At 45.2% G+C, this 27,324-nt stretch overlaps 1 protein-coding gene across 12 annotated transcripts; it reads left to right on the top strand.

Annotated features, from left to right (window-relative positions):
* Positions 1-40: 40 nt before the first annotated feature.
* SLC31A1 (solute carrier family 31 member 1) lies at positions 41-27,147 on the top strand. 12 transcript variants are annotated; one of them, XM_054848149.1, is made up of 7 exons: positions 76-106; positions 15,542-15,603; positions 19,396-19,562; positions 20,069-20,227; positions 22,532-22,604; positions 23,005-23,173; positions 23,843-27,147. In XM_054848149.1, exons 4-7 carry the CDS (start codon positions 20,114-20,116, stop codon positions 24,042-24,044), a joined length of 558 nt encoding a protein of 185 aa, XP_054704124.1. In that variant the 5' UTR covers positions 76-106; positions 15,542-15,603; positions 19,396-19,562; positions 20,069-20,113; the 3' UTR covers positions 24,045-27,147. The 12 variants fall into 12 exon arrangements, with proteins under 12 accessions (XP_054704118.1, XP_054704119.1, XP_054704124.1 ...); XM_054848146.1 differs by lacking the exon at positions 76-106 and adding an exon at positions 9,780-9,941; XM_054848150.1 differs by lacking the exon at positions 76-106 and adding an exon at positions 13,988-15,318.
* The last annotated feature ends 177 nt before the right edge of the window (positions 27,148-27,324 follow it).

The raw sequence follows: 27,324 nt of genomic DNA, 5'->3' as shown, positions 1-27,324 counted from the left end.
GGCGGGGCTTAGCGGACACGTCGGAGGGGCGTGGTTTAGCGGATGGGGCGGGGCTTACAGCGCGGGGTTTGACGGAGCGGAGGAGCGTTCTGGTGGCGGTCGCGTGGTGAGTGACGTGCTGGGGGCAGGATGGTCTCGCGCCCCCGTCGCCGCCGCCGCCTGAGGGGTTCGGGGCCGCCGATCCCCGGGCGCCCTTGGACAAGGGCGCCCGGGGATCGGCGGCCCCGAACCCTTCAGGCAGCGGTGGGGTCGCGGTCTTGTCAGCAGCGGGGTCACCGCGGGAGGTGCCTGAGGAAGGTCAGGCAACCCCAGGCCTCCCCACGGCCTAGGCGAATAGAAGGCCGCGGCCTCAGCGGGGGTCTTCGGGGGCGGAGGTGGGGGGGAAGGCCTGAGGAGCTGGGTTCACCGGGGAGCGAGGAGAAGCTCCCGGTAGAACTGTAGGACCTGGCAAGGTGACAGCTGGGTGCCCTGAGGCCTTGCTGTGGGTGCATCCCGCCATTCTGCCCCAAAAGCTGAGGGGGGGCTCGGTGACCGGCCTGTCTGCAGGGGATGGTTTGGCTTTGCCAAAGGGTTTTATCGATCCGCTGGTGCGGTTTGGCAGGGCGCCGGGAAATCTGGGGTACGCTCTCGGTATGGGAAGGTTAGGGACACACGGGCGCTGTTATGTTCCAGATTTAGTTCCTTCTAAATTACCGAGGGGCGACAACTTCTGTGCAATACACTTTCTTCTTAGCATCAGCATAGTTTCTTCGTTTTAAAAACACCTGAGCTGACCCTTGTTAAGCAGTTTTCCACCTTTGCCTTGTAGCTTGAGAAGCATGCCTCTTTTGCTGGTTTTTTTTTTCCCCCCCTCTTGCAAAGCTGGTATCTCTAGGTGCTTTGTGAGACAAACCGCCTTGGCCTTAAATTCAGCACTTCAGAACCGGATGATGTTGAAATGCGGCAAAATGGAATGCAAGGGAGAGCAAAATGGCAATAAGGAATAATTTCCTGCCTTTGGATATTTTCTGGCACTGATCAGAAATTTGTAACAATAGTTACTTTTAGGATGTTTGAGACCGAGCTTGAGGTTGCCAGGTCTGTTGTAGTGCAGCGTTTGCGGTAATTTGGGGGTTTTATTGCAATGAGAGTGCAGCATGATTTCAGTGATTTCACTTCTAAATGGAAAAGATGAGGGGGAGTATTAAGTAGCTTTTTTGCTGCAAAATGTGTGATTATTTTAGAATGAAACCTGCAAAGGGTCAAAAGCCTTGTTTCTGTTAAAAAAACCCCACCAATGTACGTGCACACACAATAGTTATACAATAATTTGATGTAAATTCCTAATGGGAGCAGATTGTTCTGTCCTGATAGGGCAGGTGGACATGAACTTCATATAGGAGCTGTGGTTCCTGTGTTCCTTAGATGAAGAGATAGTTTGTTGCTCTGCCTCCTGCCATATTTCTATCAAATTAGCACTCAAGGTACATTTTTTTAAACAGTGAAGACCTATGTGGCTAAGTCCTGTGTTGCGCTTGAACTTAGGGTTTTTTTAGGCTTTAGGACTGTACCCAACTTTTTCTAACCTGATGTGCTTTCCCACACTAGGGTTCAGCGCTGGCAAGCCTTAATGTCAGTGAAGTGGGTAGGTAGCTGGTAGGAGTATGTACTGCAGCGCTGCCACAAGCATCACATCTAACTCCTGTCTCAACCACTTCTCTCTTTTTTGCTTACAATTTATTTAAGCTTTGTTCATAGCCCGGTTCTGGATTTGAGTTTGCAGGGGGCTTGTGGCTCCACTTGAGTTCAGACTTAGACCAATTTTTCCTGTTTGTGCTCAAATTCCAAGATTCCGAATGCTTAATAGTATGGTATTCTGTGCAAAGGTGGATTGAACTCTCTTCACAAGTATTTATTAAATTTACTTTTAATCCGTTTGATCTTAACTTGCCTCTGCTTGAGCCTCAGGTAAATAAAGCTTTTGCAGTATTTTTCATGAGTAACAATATGCGATCTTGTAGGGTAGGTTAGCGTTCAATTTAATGGTCCCAATTCATATAATTTATGATGTAATACTTCCTGAGGCTTTCATCAAGCTTTAGGTTTTGCATTACTTTTTTGCCATCCTTCATTAAAAAAGGGGGAACTGGAAATGATGTGTAAATATTGCTATTTAAATGCACGTTGGCTTCATAACAGTGTGGATGCGTTGGTGAAGCTGTGACTGCCCTGCTTCACGATGCAAAATTAAAGTGATGCTTTTTGCTATGAACACAGACAGTTTTGCAGTAAGCAGGATTTTTCTTCTTCCACTCCCTCCCTCCCACCAAAAAAAAAAAAAAAAAAGATGTTTAAAAGTCTAAAACTATCAGGAGTTGCAGGCTCCCACACAGCTTTGTATTGAGAACCGAGAAATTTTGCATGGCTGTTTTCTACCGAGATTTTGCTTCTTGTTAGAAGTTACAGAGAATTATTTTAATTTCATATCAGATTTCTAATCTAGAGCAGCTTTTTAACTAGGCTGAGAATTAGAATAATTTCTGCCAGTAGAGAGGAGGAAGTAAATAAGCTTTCTGAGTCACTTTTGCATGTTTGCTTTTTTGTTGTAAAGGTACAGTCCCTGCCACTTACTTTGACTTGCAGTGGTGCAAAGACAAGAAGGTTTATGCTTTTTTGTTTGTTTTGTTTTCCTCCTTTTTAGAGAGAGGTTTGGGGTTTTGTACCCCTTTACAGTGTAACTTCACGTTTTGGGTTAGTGAGACACTGTATCCCCGAACAAAAGCTTAATGCTTAAGAAGGGAAGGCGTTGAGAATACTGATCTTTAACAGTCTTCTAGTAGAAATAGATGAGAAGATCTACCGTATTCACACATGAGTTTTGAGTCGGGGCCCTAAGGAGCTTCCTTTCAGCTGTCTTGTTTTCCAATCAGACATTAGGTCAGAAAGAAGACAGAACTTTTTGTTCTTTGAACTAAAATGCAGTATTTTCTCCTTCCCTTTTTGATTTCTGTATTTGCTATAAAGACCCCTCTCCCCAACAGGAAAATGTCATGCCTCTGCAGGGCTGCCTTCTCCACCTTTGGCTGAAAGTCACTGTGAAAGTTAGCAGTAATCTGCATCAGAATTTTGTGAAGTTGAGCTGAAGCAGACTGCCAGTGTGAACTTCTCCGAAAGCCTGCCAGGAAATCACTGGGAGTCTTGGCAATTTTTTCTTAGGGAAGGATGAAAAAGACTCAATCTGGTTTATGTTGCTTTTATCTGGGAAATCCAATCTTAGATAATCTACTGCATTGCCTTTTGTTTTAATCTAATTTTCTGGAAATGTTCCCAATCAAGTCACAGGGGACTTGAGACCAATGATTTTTTCATTAACCTTTTTTTCAGCTGAAAGCTGGAATCTGCTAATGCAGAGAATAATGGGACTAGTTATTGTAAACAAATTAAACTCCTATTTTTCTTCACTACAAATTAACTTTCTAAGCACTTTCATTTATTGGTCTTGGAAATAGACTTTTCCGGTTTAGAAGCCAACCTAGAAGCAGGAGGCTGTGATGAAATACCTCTTTTTTTGTCCTTCCTTCTCTGTTTCCACAGTCTTTGATGTCATCTTCCCAACGTAGGCTTCATAACATGTCAGTTCTTCCCTCTGTCTCACCAGTTCATATCTGCAAGGGTCCTTTCAATTTCTAGTGGCACTTGAGCACCTGTGATTGCTGGCTAGAACAATTGCTTGTGGGAAAAATATTTTAAAATTTTCTTTTTGCTCTTTCACTCTGCACCTATGTAATATTAGAAAATCCCACAGTTGTTGTTGTACTACAGATGTGAATGTCATTTATAATCTGTTTAAATAGTTGTACATGCGTATAATCTGTTCACTCTAATGTTTATCTAAATTAATGTAGCAGACCATGGTAGCTCTAGATCACGGGCCAAAATGTAAGTGATCGAGCATCTTATGTTCTCACCGGATGCTCAGCATGTCCTGATACCAAGTCTGAGAAGCTGGGAGAAAACTAGGAAAAGAGTACGTGAACTAACAGTGAGTGCACCCAGTTCTCTCCTGAGACTTTGTGAGTGCTACTTCACTTTAACAAAGCCTTCTTTTCCCACATGTACTCATTAGTTATCAAGGATTCAAATCTCATTCCTCTGATGAAGGTACGTGGGCTTAGAATATGAGCTTTGTCTGTTTAGCTGATCTTTTGGCTAACCAGGATAAGAGAAAGCTTGACAGTTGGCTTTTTTTTTTCTTTTCTTTTTTTAGACACATAATGTATTTCTTCTTGCGGGGAAGGAGTGTGTATGGTAAATACACTTCCAGGCTCTTTCTCACATTACAGATAATTTAATTGGACTTGGATCTGTAGGATTAAAAAGCCCTTTCAGGCCACCTCCAAGATGCGGTGCACTTCTGAACTTACAAGCTATTGCCTGTTAGCCAACTGGCTAGCCTGCTCCTTTGTGAGCTTGGAAAAGCAGCAATTTGAAAGGTATATGGCTTCCACCTCCTGGTGGAGATGCTCGTCCCTGTGTCCCCACCTGCTCCTTGTCTGATTTCTTTCAAATGGTGAACGTACTGTGTATGGGAAAGTTGGAGCAGCTCTGTACTGTCCCGGCGCGGGCTGAGTGCCTGCCTCAGTGCGCTGCACAGCTCAGCAGCTCCCTGCAGCTCCTGGCTGGGTTCCTCTGTACTGTGTCTGGACAGGGGCTGCACTGGGAGCCAAGGGTCCGATTAATCAGTTACTGCCTCAGTTAACTTTTCCTGCTCTGAAAGGCATTGTACTAAAGAGACCTGACAATGTGTTGTCACAGCTGGACTGCGTTTTCAAGCTTGCATCCTTTACTTGGGAAAGAAAAACACTAACAAACGTGGAGCAGACTCAAAGCCAGTGCTCCCAGCAGGCAGGTGATCCCAGTTCATTCTCCTCCAGCCCTCGGGAAGTGACCGGCTGCTGTCAGTGTAGCACTCCATGGGATTGCAGCAAGATACTGCGCGCATTTCCGATATGGTAAGTCAACCCTTGTACATCAAAGTGATCAGGGAAGTAGAAGTGCAGGCTCCTGAGGAACACACCCAGCCCTGGAATACTGTGGAAGTGAAATGCAACCCACAGCACTGGTCTGGCTTTCTCAGTTGCCTCTTTTATGGTCCCCTTCTTTGCCTGAGCTCCAGGTCTAATGGATTCGACAAGAAACTGAGTCACGATTTCTAGGTTCTCTGCCAGGAGAGTTTTATACAAATCACGTTACCTTTGACTTTGGTACCCTTCATTAACTTGGATAAGATATTATCTCACAAGGACATACTGAACCTTAATGTTTAAGGTGGCGTCAGGTGAGAGGAAAATGTTACCAGGTACTGTCAAATCAAAGCCTAAACAATTTAAAAGATAGTTGAGAGTTTTACAGCTGCCCTCATGTTCCCGCTACAGGTTTAGTTGTACTCGTAAAGCCTCTTTTGTGCTGCTCTCTTCATACAGGGCATAAACACAGAGGAGTGTCCTTGGCTATAAGATGTCCTGCTATATGGATGGTAAAGCCTAATATGCTTTATTCTGACTGTTTTGCTGCTTTGGTAAGACATAGTAGTTTAAAAAAACCTTTTGGCAGTAGCACGACTTTCCTTAATTTGCTGAATTCCTTAAGTAAAACCCTCCAGTACATCACAATAGCAGGACCATGTGCACTGCTTGCTAGTTGATCCCTTTTTGTGCAACTCTTGCTTTTGATCTTGCTTGAAACCACTGCCCCTACAAGAAGGGCACTTGTATTGCAGAGCACAGTACAGCTATACTTCTTGCTATACTTTTTCTCCTTTGTCACATTTTTGCTTCTGTAGTAATTGCGGGTGCCAGCTTTCCGGTCAGAGAGGTCAAAGAGCCAGCTACCCTGACAGGATTTGTCTTGTACACATTGTTGAAGAATTTTTGCACAGTTTATTATATATCTGCCTAGTTATTTTTTACCGCTCCCCCAAGCTCCTAAAAACTGGCCTACAGCTTTGAAAACGTTGCATTTCTTCACTGTGGGGTAGATACTAAAGGAAATGAAGCTTGCTTTGTTACAATACTCAAAAGCAAGCAAAACACTTGATTTGAAGTATTTGAAATGTGATTTGCATAATGTCTTTGAAAGTCATCTCTGCAACACATTTAGTTTGTGTGAGAAGGTCAGGGAGTTCTAAAATCTCTTTGCATTTTTGCAAAGATCTTGTGAGGAAGACTCGGGAGTTGCTTTTGCTGTTACGTGGATCTTTATATGAGCATCCCAGTCCTTGGTCTGGTCCTAACATGATCGGCTTTTGTGGTCAGTGAGCTGCATAGTCTGAGCAGTAAATATTTGTCTTGGGTCATATGAAATCTTTGGCTGTAACAATAGTGATTGTCAATATTTTGTGAGGGATGGTTTCACCCAGGGTAGAATGGAGCAGAAATCCCTGCTGCTTCAGCCCTTACCCCTGTTTTGCATAGCTAGGAGAAGCTGAATATAAATATTTCCTGCTGACCATATTGCAAGTAATAGGTCTGGTTTGAAATAAGCTGGGCAATAAATAGGTTTAAAGCGGAGTAAAAGTGATCATAGCTAAATCCAAGCAGTAGTTAATGATTAGCCTTTGATATAGATAATGATATGTGTTCTGCTTGTCAGCATTACCTGGAAGTTTAGAAACTTTGATCCATCTCAGACTTGCAGCCTGTTTGGAGAAGGCTGCTCTCCTGGAGGCAGTAAATGGAAAACCTGTCTCTGGAATAGTAAGTACTCAGCTTTTTCTAGTTCTGAATCATTTCTGCTTTGGATTAACAGCTCTGTGGCAGGCCAAAGGTTTGAAAGCTAGATGAAAAAGGCAGTGTTTGAAGCTTTTTCTCAGAGTGGTTTATTGTCACTCATAACTAAAATGAAAAATTGTTGATCGCTATTTGTTCTAGCTTTCCATGCCCGAGAGATAGTCCTGTCAGAAGAGTGTCACGAGGCCAAGGCAAGTTCCTTCCCAGAGAATGGCTAGATTCAGTTGCCCTTTCCCTCTTCTTGATATCGCAGGAGATCTTCTACCTTGCTGAGCTGACAAAGAGTGAAGGTGGGGTTGTATTTTTGCATTTTCAAATGAAAATGTAGAGGTGCTCTGTTCCATGGACTAGGGCTATGAATTTGTTCTCCAAACTGTTACAAGTCTTTGCATTACTACCTGGAAGCTACTTATATGTCACACGTTCCATCCTCTTGCTGTTATCCGAGATCATGGAGCAAGAGTAGGAAAGTGCCTATGGTGATGTATATTTTGGTCTTACCCATCTGCCGAAACAGAGATCAGCTTCCTGGGCTTAATTAAGAACACATTGGAATGGATTTTGCTGATGATGACCTATGTTCTACCTTGCATTTTGCTCAGAAATGGCTTCAGGCTTCTCAAAACAACAGGTGTTTTGAACAATTGAAGCACAAAAGAGTTTGATTCTTGGCTGTGGTAGAACAAGCTTTTGTTTTGAGGGAGAGTCATATGTGGTGATGCAAAGTGAAATGAACACACATGCACTTCCTTCCTGCAAGAAAGGAAAGTGTAAGTATTTTTCTAAAAGTCAGTGCCACGAACGATTGGGTCTTTTGTGAAAAGCCTACGTTTAAAAGGTGACCCTGACACACCAGGGTAGGAGTTGGAAGTCCCAGCGTATTCCTGTAGGAGCTGACATCAACAAGACATGGCTATTGCAGCAATGTCTGGCACGGACTGGAACGTGACAGCTCCAGGGAAGGTGAATGGTTGAGTGGCCACCTTAAAATGCTGCGTCTGCATGTGGACACTCATCTAAGGAGTAACTGTAGACAAACCACTACTTAAATATGAAAAGAAAGGAGTGGAATGTGCTCCTGGGGTTGTTATTCAAGGAAGCTTTCACATGTGGTGGAAGCTAATGCACAATGAAGATGGTTCCCTGCGATGAGTGTGTGGCAGTACTGGAGATGGAAAAACATGTATGAATTGCTTAAACCAGTATGTCTCGTGTCATATGTGTGGAATGGATTCCTAAAATTTAATTAACAAGGAGTTCTGGAGGGTGGTTTTCTTCTTGTCCAGATTCTCAAACCATACCTGAAAGCCAATGCACAACTTATACAAATGTACTTAGCCTTTTCTGGGCTAAGGCTGGTTATGATGTTGAAAAACCAATGGAGGGGAAAAACGAGCTTGTTCTCCGCATGTGCAGGTTTGTGTCAATGGCTAGGTTGTTTGCTGATCCATTAACTTAAAACTGCCTTTGTTACCCCTGCGCTGCGGTGCCTTGGGCGTTGCCTGAGCTCACTGTGGGGAAGATTCCTCTGCCAAAGGATTTGCAGGATGACATGTTCAAGAACAGGAGCTTTTTAGTTTGACTGCAGGATCTGGATCTGGGTCCATAAATGATGGCCTTGCCCTCCAGAGCACGCAGCAGCTCCTCACCATCTCTGCAAGAACTGAGAAGTTCTTGACGTGTACAGGTTATCAAACCTCACGTGTGGTCGCAATGCTCGGTGGGTCATAGGGTGCTGACTAGGTGGCCTGCTCTAGCTGAGCCTGCTTGAGCAGAGAGGTTGGACTAGATGATCTCAGGAGATCTCCTAAACCTCAGTGGTTCTATGACTGAAAATCTTAACTGCAAGTCCTCCTGTGGTGGCTTTCGGAACAAGGGCAATTAGGGTAAGATCTGGGAATCTTCTGTGAGTCTTCTGAACCATCTGTGTTGATGGACTTTAGGCTCCCTTTTATGAGGCCTGTAAGAAACCAATGCCATCCATTTTATTACCCTCAGCATTAGTTTTATCTACATGAGACACAGGTATTTATGATGTTGCTAGATAGCATCTGTAATCTTGCACCTGTATGAAAGGCCAGGTAATGCACTTTTAGGGCACATTGAGTCACATTGCATTTTTGCAGCTGAGGAAACTTTTGCTTGCTTGGGAATGCACTTGCTGCCTCCTAGTTTTATTTTGTGTCTCCTGAGATTATTTTACAATTTTACAGGGCTTAAGGCTAGAAGGCACCATCTCAAATAAATCTGGTTGGAGCTCTTTATACTGTTTAGCCTGGTGTCTGTCCTTCCCACTTCAGCAAACCATGTAACAATGGTTTAACAGATATTAACTTTTAAGTTGTACCTTGTCTTGCATCCTGATATATCTGGCATTCCTTGCAGATTGAATGCTTCGGCACGTGGCCACTGCATGGTCACAAACAGTAACACAACTCCTTACCCTCTGGACAGAGACACCCTTCTTGTATGAGACAGGCTGGCTCCTTTTCATACATACCAATGGTGCGGGTGGTGTGAACCTGCAGGAATCTGGATGCTGAATTAGTGAGCACGATGAAGAATCTTGTACACAAAAGGTTGTTTGGTTTTTTTAAGTTTTTCCTTCATTTAAAAAAAATAAAAATCTGTTGTAGGTAGAAGAATACATGCTAGAAGTTGTTCTCGATTAGGGTATATAAAATAGGAAGAGAAATTTGTTGCTAGGGCTGGGTTTTCTAAGGAAACAGTAGTTGTCTAATCTTGCAGGATACGTATCTTGCAAGATACAGTTCCAAATACTAATTTTTTTAGATTAAAAAGTTTCTGAAGAGTATCGCAAGGCTCAGGACTCTGTTCCGCTTGTTCCTCAGCATACAGTGAGGCGGCAGGATGTTTCCTGCTCTCTGGCTGTATGGATTGCATCTCCCTGGTCACCATTCCTGTGCTTGGTTGTGTAACATCTCTGCAGAAATCGCCACCGAGGATAAGGAAGTATCTACTTATTCAAGAAGTTACGTAATCTTGGAAAATACCAGTCACGTGGCACTTTTTTTTGTCTCTTCCCCGCTGCTGTCCCGGTTCTCTCCATCAGTGAGAAGGAGGGTTAGGCAGCTTTCTTCAGCTGACAAGTGATCGCCAAGCTGTTTTTAGCAAGAGGGTCCTTGGGTGATCTCTGGCCGAAAATCGTGCAGGGTAAGCAAGCTGCGCCGAGCTGTTCTGGCATCCCAGCACGGCCTGTTAAGGCGCTGGGATTTAAGCCATTCTGCCTTATATCTGCTTAAACACAGCATGGTCCCTGGAGGGAAGAGGAAGCCTTCAGGTTTCTCCTCCCTGGATGCTGAATACTGGGTATTTTGTGACATGGGTATGCATTACTGTGTTACTGTTACATCCCCTTGATAATCTGGGGAAGAGAGATGAAGCCATGATAAAGTGGCCTGCCAGACTGCAGTCCCGGGATAATTGGTTCAGAAGTCTTTGATGTGTACAGGGAGTGCTGAAGAAGTTGTTCTGTTGATGCCTCCTGGGAATTGCCTTTGATGGAAACTTGTTAGTACTAGCTCTGAATTCACGCTGGCATTGGCTATAAGGAATTTGGGTGTCTGACATGCTTTTGTGGGAGCCCTTTAGCCTGGATGTTTTATGAAGAAATTGTAATGTAGGATCCTCTGTCAGTTTTGGCATCTGTAATGCCATGCTTTTCTCTCCAGGTGAGTGCTTGAGTCAGCGTTCGTGTGGCATCGTCTCTGCTTTGGGGGCTGTGGGACTGGCATTTGCTCCTCAGGTCTTGCATGTGCTGAGGTGCCTCGATTCTGCTGCTCTCCAGAAACTTCTGTGCTCTTGGGTGTCAGAAAAGGGGGACAACTGCCTCATCCGGCTAGACAGAAAGGAGAACAATAAACAGTGCAGTGCACAGGCTAGTGGTGGAAGAAACAGAGAAATGAAAGCAGGGAAGGGGGAAATACTACACATGTACAGAACAGAACAGAAGAAATTGTGCTCGTGATGGACTTGAGCATGGCAAGTCGCTCCTTCCGAGCGCACAAGTCACAGGCCTGCTGCAGAAGTGATCTGCTCTGGCTTTGGTATCCCGTACGACACTTGCATGTCCTTGTTTTCTGTGCCCAGTGAGAAGAGCTGGCTGGAGGTGGGTGCTATGGGAGCTGGAGCAGTTAACGGGAAAAAGGGGAACGTTTTGTGACACTCAGAGATGAACAGGCAAAGTTTGAACTACTGAAGAGATCGTAATCGCCTTTTAATTGGTACCACCTTTGTCACCGTCTGAGTTCACTGTCTGCTGATGTATCATCTCACCTTTCTGAATACTGACTCTAATGTTCACTGGCGTTTGTTAGCAGTAAAAAAACCCAACTTGTGGTTGACATGTCTGTTCCTGGTCTTCTGCTTCTGGTCAGTGGATGTGCGGCTCTGGGCCGAGTGAGCTGTGCTTTGTTCCCTGAACTGCACTTTTGATTTGCTCAGCTTATAATAGTCCCTCCCGCTGGGTTGTCAAAGATGGCCAAGGGCGGAATATGCTCAGATCCTTTGAAAGTGTCCCACTGGGGACTTCAGGTTCATTTGGGCTCACTCAGGTTGAAAGTACTTGTGCTTTATCAGGATGGTAGCAGGTTATTGCTGGTGTAGTAGAGTACTTCAGTTCACATCATTTCTGACATCTGTTTCTCCAGAACTTGTTTGCAGTGTTCTGCCTGGCTGTCCTTTGTGTGGGTAAGAGCCATGCACACCAACTGTCCTCAGCCTCATGACAGCCTTCAGCATCTGTCCATCACCCAAAAGTATCTCCCTTGGGCCACACTTCTCTGACAGATGTGTGCTCAGCAGTGTCTGCAAAACAGACGAGCACTAGGCTGCATTTTGCAAGCCTGTACGTACCCTGTGGTGTTCCCAGGAGCTGCCAGATCCACTTCCAGTGTCATTCCTAGTATCGTGGCCTTCCTACCGTTTTGCATTGGTCAGGGCAAGGACTGTGTTATATTTGCAATGGCATTAAAATGATCTACTCAGATGTACCCACTGCTGTATTCTGAGCCCAAAAGCCTGTTGTGCACCTTCAAAAATGTTTTCATTTTTAGCACTGTATAGGGAACAGTAAGAAGCAGCTTGTTGCTGCTGTGCTGAGGAGATGGTGTTATCATCTCGTGTCCAGCCAGGAGGGAGTCAGTCTGGAGAGCGTGTGTAGGTGATGACCCCAAGATTTGGCCCAACAGTTGGAGGCATGGATTGCTCTCTGAGATTGCCGTTCTTCTTTCAAAGGAAAACTTAATGTTCACTCATCTGTGTGGGAACGCGTGCAGAATTCTCTCGAAGATGAGGGGAGTTTCTACCGATTCCCGTGCTGATTTAGCCGCCCCCCCCCCCCCCCGCATTGCTGACCTAGAATTTGTGAGAAAAAGAGCCAAATGGAGGAACGATGGTATTGGTTCTGTCACCCCTTGCTAAAAGTCGATGTGGTCATTGTGGAAGTAATCTTACCTGCCCTACTGAGGCAAGGACTGAGAGGTGCCAGCACAAGCGGAGTTTTCGTAGCTTGATGGAGTTTGGGACCGTTTGTGAGACAGGAGAGATCACTCTTGGATGTCAGTGCAGAGCTTTGTGTGCGTTCCAGGTGCTTGAACTTGGGTGTGTCAGACTTCCCTAGCAGAAATGAGGTTACAGCCAGGAAAACATTGGCAAGGACTCCTCACTTTTGCCATGCTTCTCAGGAGTATCCTTCATTTATTGCTTTTCCATCTCCTGTAGTTTTGGTATGGCTGAGCAAAAAGCTTACCCAGAGGAGTCTGTCTGTTGCTCAGCCTGCCTAACTCATTGTTATTTTCTCCATCTGTACACATCTCGCCAGCATTTCTCAGCCGTTCCTCCAATGTTATCAGTCTTACAGTCTTAGGTTTTCTACTCGCAGGATTGTTTTCTGCTGCCTTTCACTTCCTTGGGCCTGTTAGTAATGACATGGGCTGGCATGATGCTCCGCTTCATGAAGTTCAGTGCATTGTCCTGTAAAGAACAGTGTGTCCTTAGTTGTTTTTTTTTTCCTTGTTCAAAGATTTAGAGATTTCCTGAGGAGTCTACAGAAGCTGGAAGATTAGGAATGACCTTCCCGTTCTAGGGAAGCAGATCAAGCAGGGTCTGTAACAGAAGGTAACCAGATGAGTTTGCTATGAAAATAAACTCCATCAAAGGGATGTGATGGTAGCCATGCTGAGAGGAAGAGCTCTGACCCCTCCTCTAGTGATGGGGATTGTGTTCAGTGAACGCGACCAGCTTTGCCTTAGTTGTATAGCTGAGGGTTGCTTTGGTTCAAAAGAAAAGGACAGGACCTCAAGGGTTGAACCAATGCTGATACTTTATCAACTTCTTTGAATCTTCATTTTAATTAAAAGTTGATTAATGTATATAACGGTGCCGAGTTGCCAAATAGTGTTATACAACTCCAGGAAGCCTGTGTGAGCCAGCATCTCAACTGACATCCATAGTCTGATATCTGAACTTTTTTTTTTTTTTTTTTGGTGATGTCTGTGAGTGCTACACGGTAGTCACATGTGGAGGGTACAGCCTTTTTCTTAGGGACAGAGCAGCCCTGTAATGAGAGGGACAAACGTGTGTTGGTACAAGCGTGGAATGTGGGAAAGAAACACAAGGATTTGGTAAGAATAAAATAAGTAAACGGTGGCAGCCAGGAGCCCTCAAGGGTAGAGGACTGCAGCTCAGATAAATGTGAGAAACCAGCAAAATTATTCTACTTGGCAGGGCTCCAATGTGATCTTTGCAAAGACCTGCAGAGCCCCCGTGAGTTCCCCCAGGCACCGAGGAAGGGGCATGTACTCACAAAGCGTGATTATTGGCCCCAACCGTGTGATCTGGCTGTGCTGCAGAGAACCCGAGCTCAACTCTGGCTTAATCCTTCACCCCCAAACCTCCCGGTGTGGGTGGCATGAGGCTTTGCTCCACTCTCTCCCCATATCCTGCCTGTAGGGTTTGTCAGGGTTGCCCTAAGACAGGGTGTATCTCAGCCTGGGCAAATTCCATCAGTCGTGGGCATGGCTTGTGAACAACTGAGCATTTTTGATATGTCATGTTCTCTACCATCACGTTCAGCATCCACGGCTGTGCTGTAATGAGATCCCCGATGGAGGTGATGACAGAGGATCAGTTCTGCGTGGCTTTCTCCCCCCATGAAAAACTTAACAGGCCTGTAGGTTATTTTTAAAAGCCCATTATTCTGCTTGTATTGTGTATGATAGCTGCGGAAGAGCTGGTCTCTACATGCTACCAGCTTGGCTGTGTCTCCCTTCTGACGTCCCTGCTGGCTGCTTCCATCTCTGCACGTCACAGTCTGCCCAGACATCATCCCCTTTCAAAGCCGAACACAAGATGTTGTCTGTGGCCCTGCTCAGCTCTTTCTTTGCCCATCGTTCTCCACTCCCTGCACTCCACCCTCTGGCATCTCAAGCTGGACATCCTCCAGAGTACCTGACTTCTTCCTTCAAAAGCTTCTGAAACCCATCTGTATAAATAGCTCAGCTGTATCCCTTCTGCTTACAGGTGCCCAGAGAGAATATGCCCTCTGTCGCACAGTGTGTTTTTCTGCTTGGCTCCACTGATCTGGCCTGAATCGATTTGCAAGCTTCCCTGGTCACGGACAAAACCCAGGAAACACAAACTAATGCAGTCTGACAACCCAACCCTCAAAATGCATTGGAGCTCCTCTCCTGAGCTGTTCCCTTCTCTTTCTGCGTCTTTATGCGAACCCCTTCTAGTGTGTGGAGCTTTTAGGAAACCTTGAACTTCTGGTAAAGGCTTTTGGTTGGGACTCTAAGGTGGTGACTCAGTACCAGGACAAGCCACACAGTTCTGCTGTGACCTTGCAAACATGCCTTAAATTCTTAATATAGCACTAAGAGTTCCTTCTTCAGGAGTTGCACAAGAGAAAAACAGAAGTGTGCAATTAAGAGGTGTGTGGGTCAACTGTACCGGGCACTGGGCACGCCACAGTCCCTCTTTGCGTGTCTGAGTCCTAGCCTGGGCTGCTGAAGCTGCTCGGGAGAGCTCCAAGGGAAGTTTTGGCCTTAGAGAACCACAGCATGTGTCTATTAAAACACAACATATTACGTTACTGAAGCACGATCTGTTTGTTCTCCATATCTTTTAAGTGTGCCTATATAGCGTGATGCAGTTGGGCTCTGGCTGCCATTGCTGGATGCTCCTGTGTTATGAACAGGTAGAATTGGTCTGTCGCTCAGCTGTGCCTTTAAGCAGCTCTGGAGTTAAGCCTGGGATCCTGGAAGAGTCACAGCAAATCCACCCGTTTGGAAAGGAAGCAGTTAAAGTTGCCCAGTTTGCCAGGAAATTGAATAAACTAGAAGCAGTGCTTAAGTCTCAGACCATTCAGTGGAGACCACAGTTAGAGCCAGTGAACAGTGCTGTAGTGTCTGCAGACTCCCTGCTTCCCCTCCCACCTCCATTTGCAGAACTTTAAAAAAAGAAAAAAGGATTGGGCTTGAGACCACAAGCTCAGAGCCAGTGGAGCTCAAATAGTCGGCCAGCTGGAGCTGTAAGTAGAGCACTGATAACTTTTGGTTGCCTTTTCCATTTCTTGTGTTTTATATGTAGCATTCCTTTGTGTCCATGCAGGACTGAGGCGTACGTGATATGCAAGTAAGAGATCTTTGCCTTTCCAACTTGCTGTTTTCAGTCTTTTCCCCTTGGATTTCTCTCAGGAGCTTTCATTTTAATTCTTGGTAAAACTTACCAGATCTTTTTCACTTCTTGTTCAGGAGAAAAGAGGGACCCGCTGACCCTGTTCTTGCTACCAAAAGTGTTGGTGGAGAGACCCCAGGTAAGAACCACTCCAGCTGTGTTCAGACAGAACTCTGGAGCCTTCTGTGCAGGAGCCAGCCCCGCGGCACGGCTGGCCTGCTTGCTGCCACTGTGCGCCGAGCCGCTGCAGCCAGCACCGTCTCTGTTAAACAAGTAACTAGCGTAAAGGAGACTGAAGAGATGTTTTTTAAGGCTCCGGTCCTTTTGGGCAGAGCCAGTGGAATTAGTTTTATTTCTTGCTTTTTTAAAACTGGCATGGGAAAGATGAGGCACTGTTTTGAAGGGAGGAGTTTGCTGCTTTAATGGGCATTGATTTAGGGCTCCGTTGTTAATTTCTGATTTGGAAAGTGGCTTCATTCCTTTTGAATGTGGCTCTGAGGAAGCTCTGTTCACACACTGTGTTTCAAACTGAGCTGACTTGTACTTTCTGGGAGCTTGGCATAATCTGTCCTGTTTGTGCATGTCCTGTGTTTCTGCATTAAAAGGTGTATCTCCCTTGGGTGTCTGGGAGGCTGTTTGCCACAGGAGAAACTCTGTGATTTACTGTGGAGTGGCAGGATTCTGGATTAACTGTTTCTAGGGTGGAAGCGATAGATTGGGAAACAAACTGCTGCGGAGTTACATGTAACAGCAGTTGTCCTGTGGCGGAGAGCTGCTTGAGAAGACTGCTTTGTGTTTGGCATCTCATGAGGTCCAGCTTGTTTACTCATTGTTTCTGTTGTGTGCTGGCATAAGGTACCTGTCTTTCCTCCCCTTCTCTGTGCCCTGGAGTTGTGAACGTGGCTTCCTTGTATGCGTGAGATGAGGCAGCACTGGTTAAATGTTGTTGGAGGGTGAAAGTAAGTCCTGATGCTGAACTTGAGCTAACAGTTTGTTATTGCCAGATCCTGCTCCTGGCTGCACCTCTCCCTGACCCAGCTTGGCTTGCTGGCTGCCAAGGTGGCATTGCAATGGAGGGATAGAATCCTCTGTCCAAACAGAGCCTGCCTGTGTGCTGAGGTCAGTCCTGCTCCAGGATGATGGCTTAAAGTAAGAGAAGTCCTGTGTGTAGCTCTGAGTCTTGCTGTTTTCCTTAAGAATTTGAGGGGTCCTGAAACAGAGGCTGAGGCTCCACTGACCTGGGATGATGGCACCAGGAGGGAAAGAACAAGCCCTGGAGAGAATTTCCTCATTCCTCTCTCCTGTCCCACCCTGTTTGTTTTCTTATGTGGTAGGCTGCTGCAGAGTACAAAAAAATCCTTCTGTGTGGGCATCCCTGGTAACAGTGCAGCATCGAGGCAGGTGCGCCGTGAGGTCTGTGCCCTTCAGGTGTGCAAATGCTTTGCAATACCTGAGCCTGCTGAAGCCGAGGTCTGTTCCAGCTCCCCTCTCCATTGTGTGCTCAGGAATCCACTCCCATGCCTCTCTCTCTCTGTGCAAACATGTGGAGCAGGCAGCAGTCGAGAGATCAAGTCAGCCATTCAGACAAAAATACCTGCTGCTGAAGTGCTGGGTTTGTACAAGACTAAACCTACCTAAAGAATTTGTGATAATAGAAACTTAGGCGTGTGAATTTTTTCCTCCAGGTATGGAGTCAGACTTGTTAAAAACAGCACCCTTCTTCTTGTGATACACACAGCTCCATGGCAGTCAGCTTGTCTCTTAAGACTCTGTGCAAGCAAACCAGAGATTTGGAACTCGAAGTATTACACAGCCATTAACCTGTTGCTGCTGCTGCCCTAGATATTGTTGTTTACCCCAGGGCACAGGTAGAGACCTCTGAAGTTGTAACTCAGAGACTGATTGTACTGGGCTGTTCCACTGGAAGTGATTTATTTTTAAACAGAGATTCTTCCACGTGTTGGTAACCTTGAGTAACACAAAAGACAGCTGAAGTGGCTCAGTCTAGGTTATTTCCTCTTATGCTACTTAATATACCATCCTTTTCAGCATCTCATAAAGTGTCTTTCAGTGTTGGGTAACTGCAGCAGGGGGTTGGATTTGGCGCCGGGTGGGAAGGAGCTACACTGGTGAGCAGTAAGCATGCTCTTTGCAACCCATACCAAGACCCTGCCCATCCACATGCAGCCACTTGTGAGTACTTGACCTTGTTGTTTGTTAATGCACTGTACGTATGTAGAAAACACAACCCCTATTTCTCCCTTTCTGAAGAGCAGTGATGGTAAATTAGTGAGAAGTTGGACACAACCCAACCACGAAGGGAGTTTTTAACCTGGTTAACAGCCAGAGCTTCTGTGGAGCATATTGGAATCTCCAGAGTTGGGCGGAAGCACACAATCCTCAAATGAATAATTGAATTGGACAGCAGTCACTAGCGAGAATGCTGCATCCAAAGAAAAGCAACGTACCAACTCTCAGTCAACTGAGAGAAGAAGAGGGAGGAGATGAGATTTTGGCCAGGGGAGAGGGGAGGTTCTTATGCTGCTGCTTTCCTCTTGCAGCACGCTTGTCTTTGATCTCATGGTGTAAAGCACTTTGGCCGCTCCTCCTTCCCTGCTGCAAAAGACGATTTGAAGTTTGTGTGTCTTGGCAGAGGATTCCTTTCCCAAGTGTTTTTATTTTGGGGCTTCAGTTCTAGCGCTTGAACATTTAATCTCTGAAACAGTATAATCTTAAAAGCTATGCTATAAGAAAATCACACCGTTTGTTCTGCAGGTGTCCATTGGTAATGCTTTTCTTTGTCAGGTGAGCTGCTTCTTGCATTAGTTTCTCTCTTTTTTTCTTCACCGTGAACATTTTTCCGAGCTGTTTTCCTGGTCTTAATATTTAAGCACAAATCAGGGGCGGAGTGAGCTAAAAATACTAGCAGAAATATGGACAGGAAATACATTCTGATTTTAGCCAGTGCCATTAGGTTATATTACAGGTTAACTTTCCAGGGGAGTTACTGTGAAATTGTCTACTGCAATAAGAGATTGGCTGCAAACTTCATGTGCACAAAGATGCAGAAAATGCCTTTGCTGTGTGTTGCTGGTGTAGCTTATACCAGCTGACTTGGGTGCATTAACTAACGTCAGCGTTTGCAAGGAGTGTTAATTCCTTCTCTTGAGTTCTTCCCCAGTACCACTGACTTAGTTTCCTTCTTATCATCCCCAAATTTTTAACTTCTCTCATTACTCTTTTTAATTTAACTCCAAAGCCTCGTCAAAGTGCCCCGTCACTGATGACACCAGCAGTTGTGTCCTGGGCCACTGGTGATTCCTGCATGGCTGTGTCGTAAGGTCACTGTCACAAACTGAACCAGCTCCATCATCAGCTGGTTGCCATTTGGGGTTTTGTTTGCTAGTGCTGCTTTCAGTTTAGAAGTTTCTAGAGTTTCATTTCCCTTATCCAGTCTAAATACATTCATACCTATCTCTTCAAACACCATACTGTATTTTAGCTTAAGAAGCTCTTTTTTCACAGTTGTGATCACTCCTGATGATTTATCTGGAAGGAAGTATATCTGCTCTCATTTTTATTTTTTTTAAATTTTGATAAAGTGTGTGGTTTTTGTTTTACTTGAGTGCTGGACTAGACTGGGAGGGTACTTGGTATTCCACACAGCAGTGTCGGTATTTACTCATCTTCAGTGGTGTCTCACCTGGACTGTGCTAGGGTTCCTTTGCCTGGCTCCGTCACGCTGACGGATGCTCTTGTTTCAGGACTGACTGGTATTCCCAGGTTATTTTCTCTCCTGTTGCTGTTTCAACTGGTGACTTTTCATTTCACACCAAACTGTCCCAGGTTCTATCCCAAGTTGTGCTGGGGTGCAGAGTGCAGGAGCAGTGTCCACATCTAACCACGAGGTGTATTTTTATTTTTAACGTAGTGTGTCCAGACATACCTGATTTGCAGTAACCAGATTAGAGATTTGGACCAGCAGCCTCTTGAGTGTTTCTCTCATGGTGTATAATGTGATTAGAGGGGAAGATGTGACAATGTAAAGCTCATAGAAATGAAATTGGATTGCCTGTGGCTATTGGAGACCTTTGCCTGGTAATAGGTCTTGTACCACCTAACATAATTTCTTTGTTAAACATGTTCCCAATAAAACGCATAACTGTCAATTAAGAGAAATATTGTAATCTGATCCTTTAGTATATGCAATTTAAAATGGGGCTTGAGATATTTTTGCCTCTTGCATGACTGCAATTGAGAAGAGACTTGCCTTTTCTCCTGTCAGAGATAAGAAATGTTCCTTTATGCTGAGCAGTTGTCCCCATGTGCCACCTCAATCACATTAGGCTGCTTTTCTGACAAGAATGTTTGGGATGGTGCAGCAATACGATGATGTAAAGCTCAGAGGGACACACCTCCCTTAAATTGTCCTGGTCGCTTTGCTGTGCGTTCTCTGTAGGCAGAATGCAGGACCATGAGGGTGCTCCAGAGGTTTATCCAGAGGCAGTAGTTCTCAGTGGCTTAGAGTATTTTCTCTTGCAGTAGCAGTAGAGAAACCATCTTCTGTTTAGAAAAGTGCTTATTTTTTTTTCTTTGTTTTTCAGGGTCCCACTTTTCTACGTGCCTTTTTGAATACCTCTGTTGTAAAGATGTCTCACGATCACCACATGAACAGCTCCACGTTGCCAACCACGCATCCTCCTGAACATGACCACTCAACAGCAGCCCCAGAACATGATCATGGATCTGGAATGATGATGATGGTAAGTGGAAAAGTCATAATTAACCAGAGAATTTTTCCTTGTCTGTGGTTCAGAGTAACTTGTCATCTTACAGAGAATAGGAAATTAAACTTGGAAGGCATGAATCAGTCCAGTTAAAACACAGACCCCATTGTGGCTCCTCTGGGTGAAGGAGTAATGTGAGGCCATGTGCATCACGAAATGTATTTTAGTGCTGGAGATCCTTTGGCAAAATGGTCTTGTCTTGCAAAAACCTTTCTAGCAGCCAGCCTGGTGTCTGCTCTCTAGCCAGCGAAAGGCAGAAATGCAAAGTAGGCATTTTCCTGCAAGAAATGGATGGAGTTCTCCAGAACTGTTAGTGTTGGCAAAAGCCTTACCCAGCATTGAGAGGACTGCGCATTATTATGATGGATTGCGCTGACCTGCAGGCGACCAGCCTCTGTGTGCTTTTCCTCCTGGACTTTAAGTACGCGCTCGGTTTGGGGGGCAAAGTGTTACCAGGGCTCTTTGACGTTGGCATTAAGGCTGTGTTGGTCCTGAATCCTGCTGCTCAGCTAACTCTGATTTAAACGAGTTCAGACTTGTGCACGCTGGCATCACTGCACCTTTGCAGAGATCCTGGCCAGAGTTTCCATGGAGATGACTGTAGGATTTGTGTCATTGTGTGTACCCAGTTCTAGGGACTTTTTCAGCTTTTTCTCCCTTTTCTAAATACTTTTGGAGTGAGTTTCAGATTTTTTAAATGTGACTCGTTATGGTTAAACTTTGAAAGGAAGGGAGAGAGCGTGCCTTTCCATTTGAAATGAGAATATACTCAGGAGTATATTTTGCAAGCCTTCAGTTAAAATTTGCCTGCCAGCCATGTGCCCCGAAGAAGGCATCAAGAATCACTGCTTCACTTACATTGCAAACAGTACCATAGCAGGAGAAAGGACTAGAACAGCCTTCCCCTTTGCGAATGTGGCCAAGTACAAAGCCCAGTAGTGCTCGTGGAACCTGCAGTCCAGCTTTGTCACCGATGTCCTTGTGAAGCTCTTCATATAATCTAACAGTGAAGTACTGGCATTCTTCGATCTGTTCTATTCCATATAAATGCCATTTCTTTACAAGTGTCAGGTGCTCTTATCTTCAGTGGATAGTTACAGGACACTGCCTTACCCTGCAACTGAAAACTGTGATTAATTGCACAAGATTTTGAATTAACATTGCACATAAAACTGTCAGGGAAGGAGGTACAGCATCTTAGATAGTAGACTGAACACATTTTAATGTGTGTATATTCCTATTCCTCACTTGCACCAAGTAACAGGCTCTGTTTCAGCTGTGGTTTATGGAACTAGGCTGTAACACTCTGGGTTGCGGGAGTTTTGCTTTAAAGGTAAAGATATTAAATTCATTACAGAAATGGATGTACTCTCTGAAAGTGGCTTTATAGTGATTTCTGCTCTGGGGGTAATGAATGTCTGCTCATTCTTATGGATGCTGAAATTAATCATAATTCTGATTTTCAGCAAATAACCTTAATTAAGCAATGAGGGGAGTTCAAAGAGAAATTCCTCTAGCTTAGTGAATACTTTACTTGTGAAAACACTCTATGCAGCTATGGTCATGACATGCTAAACTGCAATGTATTTATCTGGATAGGAAGATTATATGAACTCCAGCTGGCCAGGGGATCATCGATGTCTCCCCTTCCCACAGCATTCAGGTTCAGGAGCCCTTATTTTCACCCAGGGGAAGCTGTGATCCTGCTTTATATATAATACTCCTTATTGTACCTGTATTTGGGCCTCTATTTCCCATAGGATATTAGGAGGTTCTGTAGGGAGATAATAGTCTGCTGGCACGGTGCAGGGTGCAACCAGACGATTCAGCTATTCAAGCCGTTATCTGTGTGAGCTCGTATCAGGTCAAGGTGGGGAGAAGAATGTGCCCATGAGTAGTCATGGGGAGGCAAGGATGAGCTCCACCGAGACATCCCCAATCCCTGACTACTTCTGATGCTGAGGAGAAAAGGAGCTCCAAAAGTAAGGAGAAGGGACTTTTCTGTAGCAGGTACTGTGAAGGACAGCGCCTTCTGCCCCGGGGCACTGCCTAAAAGAGCCACCCACTAGGATTGGAACCTGGAGCATCGTTCGTTAGCCATGTCTCACTTGTGTGTGTTACACTAGATTTACTGACAAGTTTCTTCGAGTCTATCTGGTCACTAACTGAAGTGATCTGAGTTCTTGTCATAATACAAAAATCTTTGCTAAATCTTGTTTTGAGCTCTGTCTCTGCATGAGCCATTCCAGCTTATCTTGATGTTCTTTCTGGTTTGGGCAGGCAATGACCTTCCAATTCAGCTATGAGAATGTGCCATTGCTGTTTTCTGGACTTACAATCAATACTCCTGGAGGTTAGTAAAACCATCTTGTCCAGTCCAAACAAAAACTTTGCAACTGATGAATATTTGAGGAATTACCTTGCTATTTATCCCAAAAATATGCAGGCACGCTGCGTTGAGTCTGGTTTAAATGGCATCTGTGGGGTGAAAGAAAAAGGAAGATGTTTGTCTAGTTTGAGAATTTGACTGGTCTTACTAGCAAAAGTGATTGCTGGTTTCACTTCATGGGCAAAATTCCAATTAGCGTATGGATTAAAGTCACATTTACCATCTGTACGTGCGTGCACGCAGTGCCCAGTCATAGCCTGTGCAGTGTGGCCGTGGTTGTTGAATCATACGGTGCATCTTCTGACGTATTTTGAAGCAAACGCCTTTTGTTGCACAGATACGATAATGTTTCCTCTTTTGTCAGAAATGGCTGGTGCTTTTGTGGCTGTCTTCTTCCTGGCCATGTTTTATGAAGGCCTTAAAATTGCCCGAGAGTGTCTGCTCCGTAAATCCCAAGTCAGCATTCGCTACAACTCCATGCCAGTGCCAGGTCCCAACGGCACTATCTTGATGGAGACACACAAAACTGTTGGGTAAGAATTTCACTTCATTCTAAGATAAGTTTTTTCAGCAGCTGACAAAGGTGAAAACTGGGACAGAAAAAATTTTATGCAGCCAGTATTACTCTCTGCAAAGTATATTGACTCCAGACTGGGATACTGCTTGACACTGGAGGACACTGCATTTGAGTCACTTGGCCACCCTTTAGGATGGGGGACAAAAGGAGGAAAGATAAGCAAGGAGTCAGATAAGCTTGTTTTATTTCCAAAGCAGTAACAAACACATTTGGGGAGTTCCCAGGAACAGAATTTGGGTGTTACAGCCAGCAACCCTGACATAAAATATTTAGGATCCTTCTTTTGGTAGATGGTCAAAGCCTCTACTCAGAAAAGAAGCCATCCTGCTTATTGAATGTGGGGGTAAAATAAGCTCGTAGAAGTCTCTTCCTCAGCTAAAAGTTTTGTCCTCCCAGCAAGTGCCATGCTTTCTTTGGTATCAGTCAGCTATGTGGGGAAAACCACTGTTAAAAGTGACAGATGCATGCAGAAGCCTATGTCCAGCCTGCTTTGTTATCTTCTCTGCCATTTCATGCCCACCGTGGCAGCCTGTCAGCCTAAGAGCTCTGTTTTCTCTTTGGGGATGTGCATTTTCCTGTCTGTGTCTCACGGACACTGACTGTTCTTTGGGTTTTGTCTTCCCAGACAGCAGATGCTGAGCTTCCCTCACCTCCTGCAGACTGTACTGCACATCATTCAAGTCGTGGTCAGTTACTTCCTCATGCTGATCTTCATGACGTACAACGGATACCTCTGCATAGCTGTGGCAGCAGGGGCAGGGACAGGCTATTTCTTCTTCAGCTGGAAAAAGGCAGTCGTCGTGGATATCACGGAGCACTGCCATTAACAGTGGGTGCAGCCCAGAAGCCTCTCCACCCCACTGCTCTCTTGAAGTGCAGCCATCATGAGGACTGGATCATTCCTAAGCTGAAAGAGAAACAATAGAAAGAAAATCAACCGGAGTTCACCACAAGTTCCTAGCTGGGGTGTAGGGATGTGAGGAGCTGGGGTACGCTGCTCCTCCTTGCTGCAGGCTGGCAGCAGGATTGATTGTTGAGGGTCCTGTGGTAGCCGCTCTTGGCTAGGATTTGCTTTATTCTTAGATTATGCCGTGATTGAAATTAGTTGGCTGACAGAAATGTAGAAATTATTCTTTAAAAAAAAAGTATTTTATTTTTAAATTGTAAATGCTCTTCTGTGAGGGTTTTATGAACAGTAGGTAAAGATCGAAGTTGCCAATGGAGCCTACGTATGCAAATGGCTATTTTAATTCTACTTTTTTTTTTTCAATACCTACATAATGCAGGGGAGGAGATCTCCCTGGCATTGTGGCTTTTGGGGCCAATGATGCCTTCTGTTGCAGAAGGACTCAGCCTCTGAGGAAGACTTGGTGCTGCACATGGGACACGCTCAGCTGTGTCCTGCCAAGGGAGTACTTTGACAGAAGTATGTGACCCAGGTGCTTCAGGACCCGTCAGAGTAGGGTGAGTGGTGTTAATCATCTGATGTACCCAGCAGCTTTACTCAGCTTCAAGTGAGAACAGTTGGGTTTGGCTGCTTTCACTTCCCAATCATGGAAATAAACAGCATAGATGCAGGACAACAATTGCGTATTCACAGGGCAAAAAATTTAAAATCAACCATTGAACCCGTATTTACTTCATGCTGAATTGCACCTGGATGGATCTAGAGCTAGACTTTTGGTTTACTAAAACTAGTTCTGTAAATGAAGCAAGAGCTAAATAATGATTTAATGACACTAAAAGTTAAAATGTCTGAAGAGGGTGCTCCTTGATTTGAGATGAAGGAAATAAAACAACCATGTTCCTGTAAAGGAGAGATTTGGGGAAGAGAAGAAATAAAAGATAGGACTACAGCAGCCTTCACACTCTTCTCAGGTGAAATTTGGAGCAGCGTGGGCTGATTAAAAAGTATTCCTGACCCAAAACACTCCTCTTTGTCCTAACAATCATGCTGTGACTGTGTTAGCTTGGAGGTGCAAGAATTATCCGTGCCAGTCGGGGACAAGTGGTGTAGCATAGTAAAGAACTTCCCGTTCAGTGCAGTGAGCTCTACACATTTCACGGGCAAGACAGGCAGAGGCACAGGCAAAACCAGCTTGCGGCATGCCTGATGGACATCATGTTTTCTTTGGGCAGTGCAAAGACAGAATAAAAGGAGATGAGTTAAAAGCAGGCTTAGGTTCCTAAAGAGCTGCTTTCTGTAGCAAATTTGCATCTGAGTGAGAGAGGCAAAGTTATTTTCATGGAAAAATTCTAGCCACCTCCTGATGAGAAAAGCTCTTCCTCAGTCTGGTCTGCGAAGGGAGTTGTGTCTGGAACAGACTGCAGGACATACTGATGCCCTCTCTGCATCTGTCACAACGGTCAAATCTTGCGTGCCCTCTAAGCAATCATGCCTCTGTGAGAGCGGAAAACAGACCCTTCCCATCCCTGTGTGAGGAAATCATAGTGTTTGTCAGAGAAAATTGAAGCAGTGAAGTGCTGGAGATGGTCGTGTATGTTTTGAAAGCTTTATGCTGCAGGGGCTCAATCTCTGAAGGAGTTCAGAGCCAACGTTGCCAACACTGCTCTGATCTGTTTCCCTTGAACGAGATGGAGTTGTTGCCGTTACAGGGACGTCTGATCATAGGGTGTAGTCATGAGTGGCTTTGTGTGATGACACTAGTCACTTCATATACCTCTTGCGGTGTCTCTCTCTAAAATAGAACCTCTGCTTGGCCTGATCCTCTTGCTGTCACCTTTTAGCCACCTTTCCTTGTAATCAAGTGACCAGACTTGAATTCTCTGATTCAAGTGATCAGAGATGGACGACTTGAAGATTAGGCAATAGCTGTGGTTTTTACAATATAAATTTGGTTCTCGTTAGCTTTTCTGCCTCGTTCTACGTGTAGCATCTGTGCCCTTGAAATTGTTTCTCCCCTGAGGAGGACTACTTCTGTCTTGAAGGAGTTATCTCCTGCCCACGCTCTCACAGGAGGGCACACCACTTTCTCCAGTGTGCAGAGAGGGAATTGTGGTCGCTTGGGGAGCAGGAACCTGGGCAGAAATTCCCCAAGTGTCCAGCAAGCACCCCAGCTACCTCCCAGCAGCCTGGAAGAATGATGGCTTCAGCATCAGGCAGCACCCGAGTTAGAAACAGGAGCCCAGGCTGGGCTCTGGGGAGAGGTGCGCAAGGGAAGGTGGTTAAGGTGAGGAGATGGAGGGTGGTGTCCTCTCTGCTGCAGAGCTCACTGATACAGAACTGAAAGGGATGTCGCTCGTGTCTCCCTGCCAGCTCTGCCCATGCTTGCTTTTGGTACCACATTGACAATCCAGAGAAGCCACCTACCTCCCTGTGTCCCAGCCTCCCCCTGGTCCACCACTTGCCACCAGCTGCTGTGTTCTTGGCCCAGGTTGCCATTTGCTTTGCAGAGGCTGAGCAAAGCCTGGCCTCCCTACTCATGACTTGTGACTGCTTTGGTGCAGTCCCAGCCTTTCTGCTGGCTGTAGTTAAAGCTGTCCTGGTAACACTAAACTCGCATGAAGTAGTTTTGGAGGGAGGTGAGGACTTACTGACTACGAGACTTGAGTAAATTAAATTCGTATGTCACCACACGTGTAGCATGCTTGGAATGTGATGTCCTGCATCTGTCTCTGTACCCTGATGTTTGGTCTCCACACGCTGTGCCTTTGGATTATCATCTTGGAAGAAGTGCATGAAGTATCCGGGCTGTGTTCATCATCTGGCTTTTGTTGGTTTTCTTTGAGTGCCTTTTCAGTGTTTCTGGAGCCAGTCCCACCAAATCCAGCAGGATTTCTAGTTTTGTTTACAGTGGACTGTCATTTTTGGTTTTACTCTTGCTCTTTGTGGAGGTAACTTGTCTAATGTTACTGTGAATATCAAGAATCTCCTGTATATAATTAACCAATAAAATAGATTGCATTTTACTGCAGTGGACGTGTGTTTTGGAAACAATCCTCAACACGGAGACTGCAGCTAATGCGGAGGCTGGCGGCTGTTACTGCAACATTCAGAAAGTGACTCGGAGGGTAAGCACCTGCTTTTATTAGCAAGAGGCCCCACAGCCTGGCAGCTCCAGTCTGGCCCTGGAGCCACGACCCTTC

This window comes from Grus americana, chromosome 20, assembly GCF_028858705.1.
Source record: "Grus americana isolate bGruAme1 chromosome 20, bGruAme1.mat, whole genome shotgun sequence".
NCBI classification, from domain to species: Eukaryota; Metazoa; Chordata; class Aves; order Gruiformes; family Gruidae; genus Grus; species Grus americana.
The sequence above is the reverse complement of the archived record's forward strand: the minus strand, read 5'-3'. Positions and strand labels throughout refer to the sequence as shown.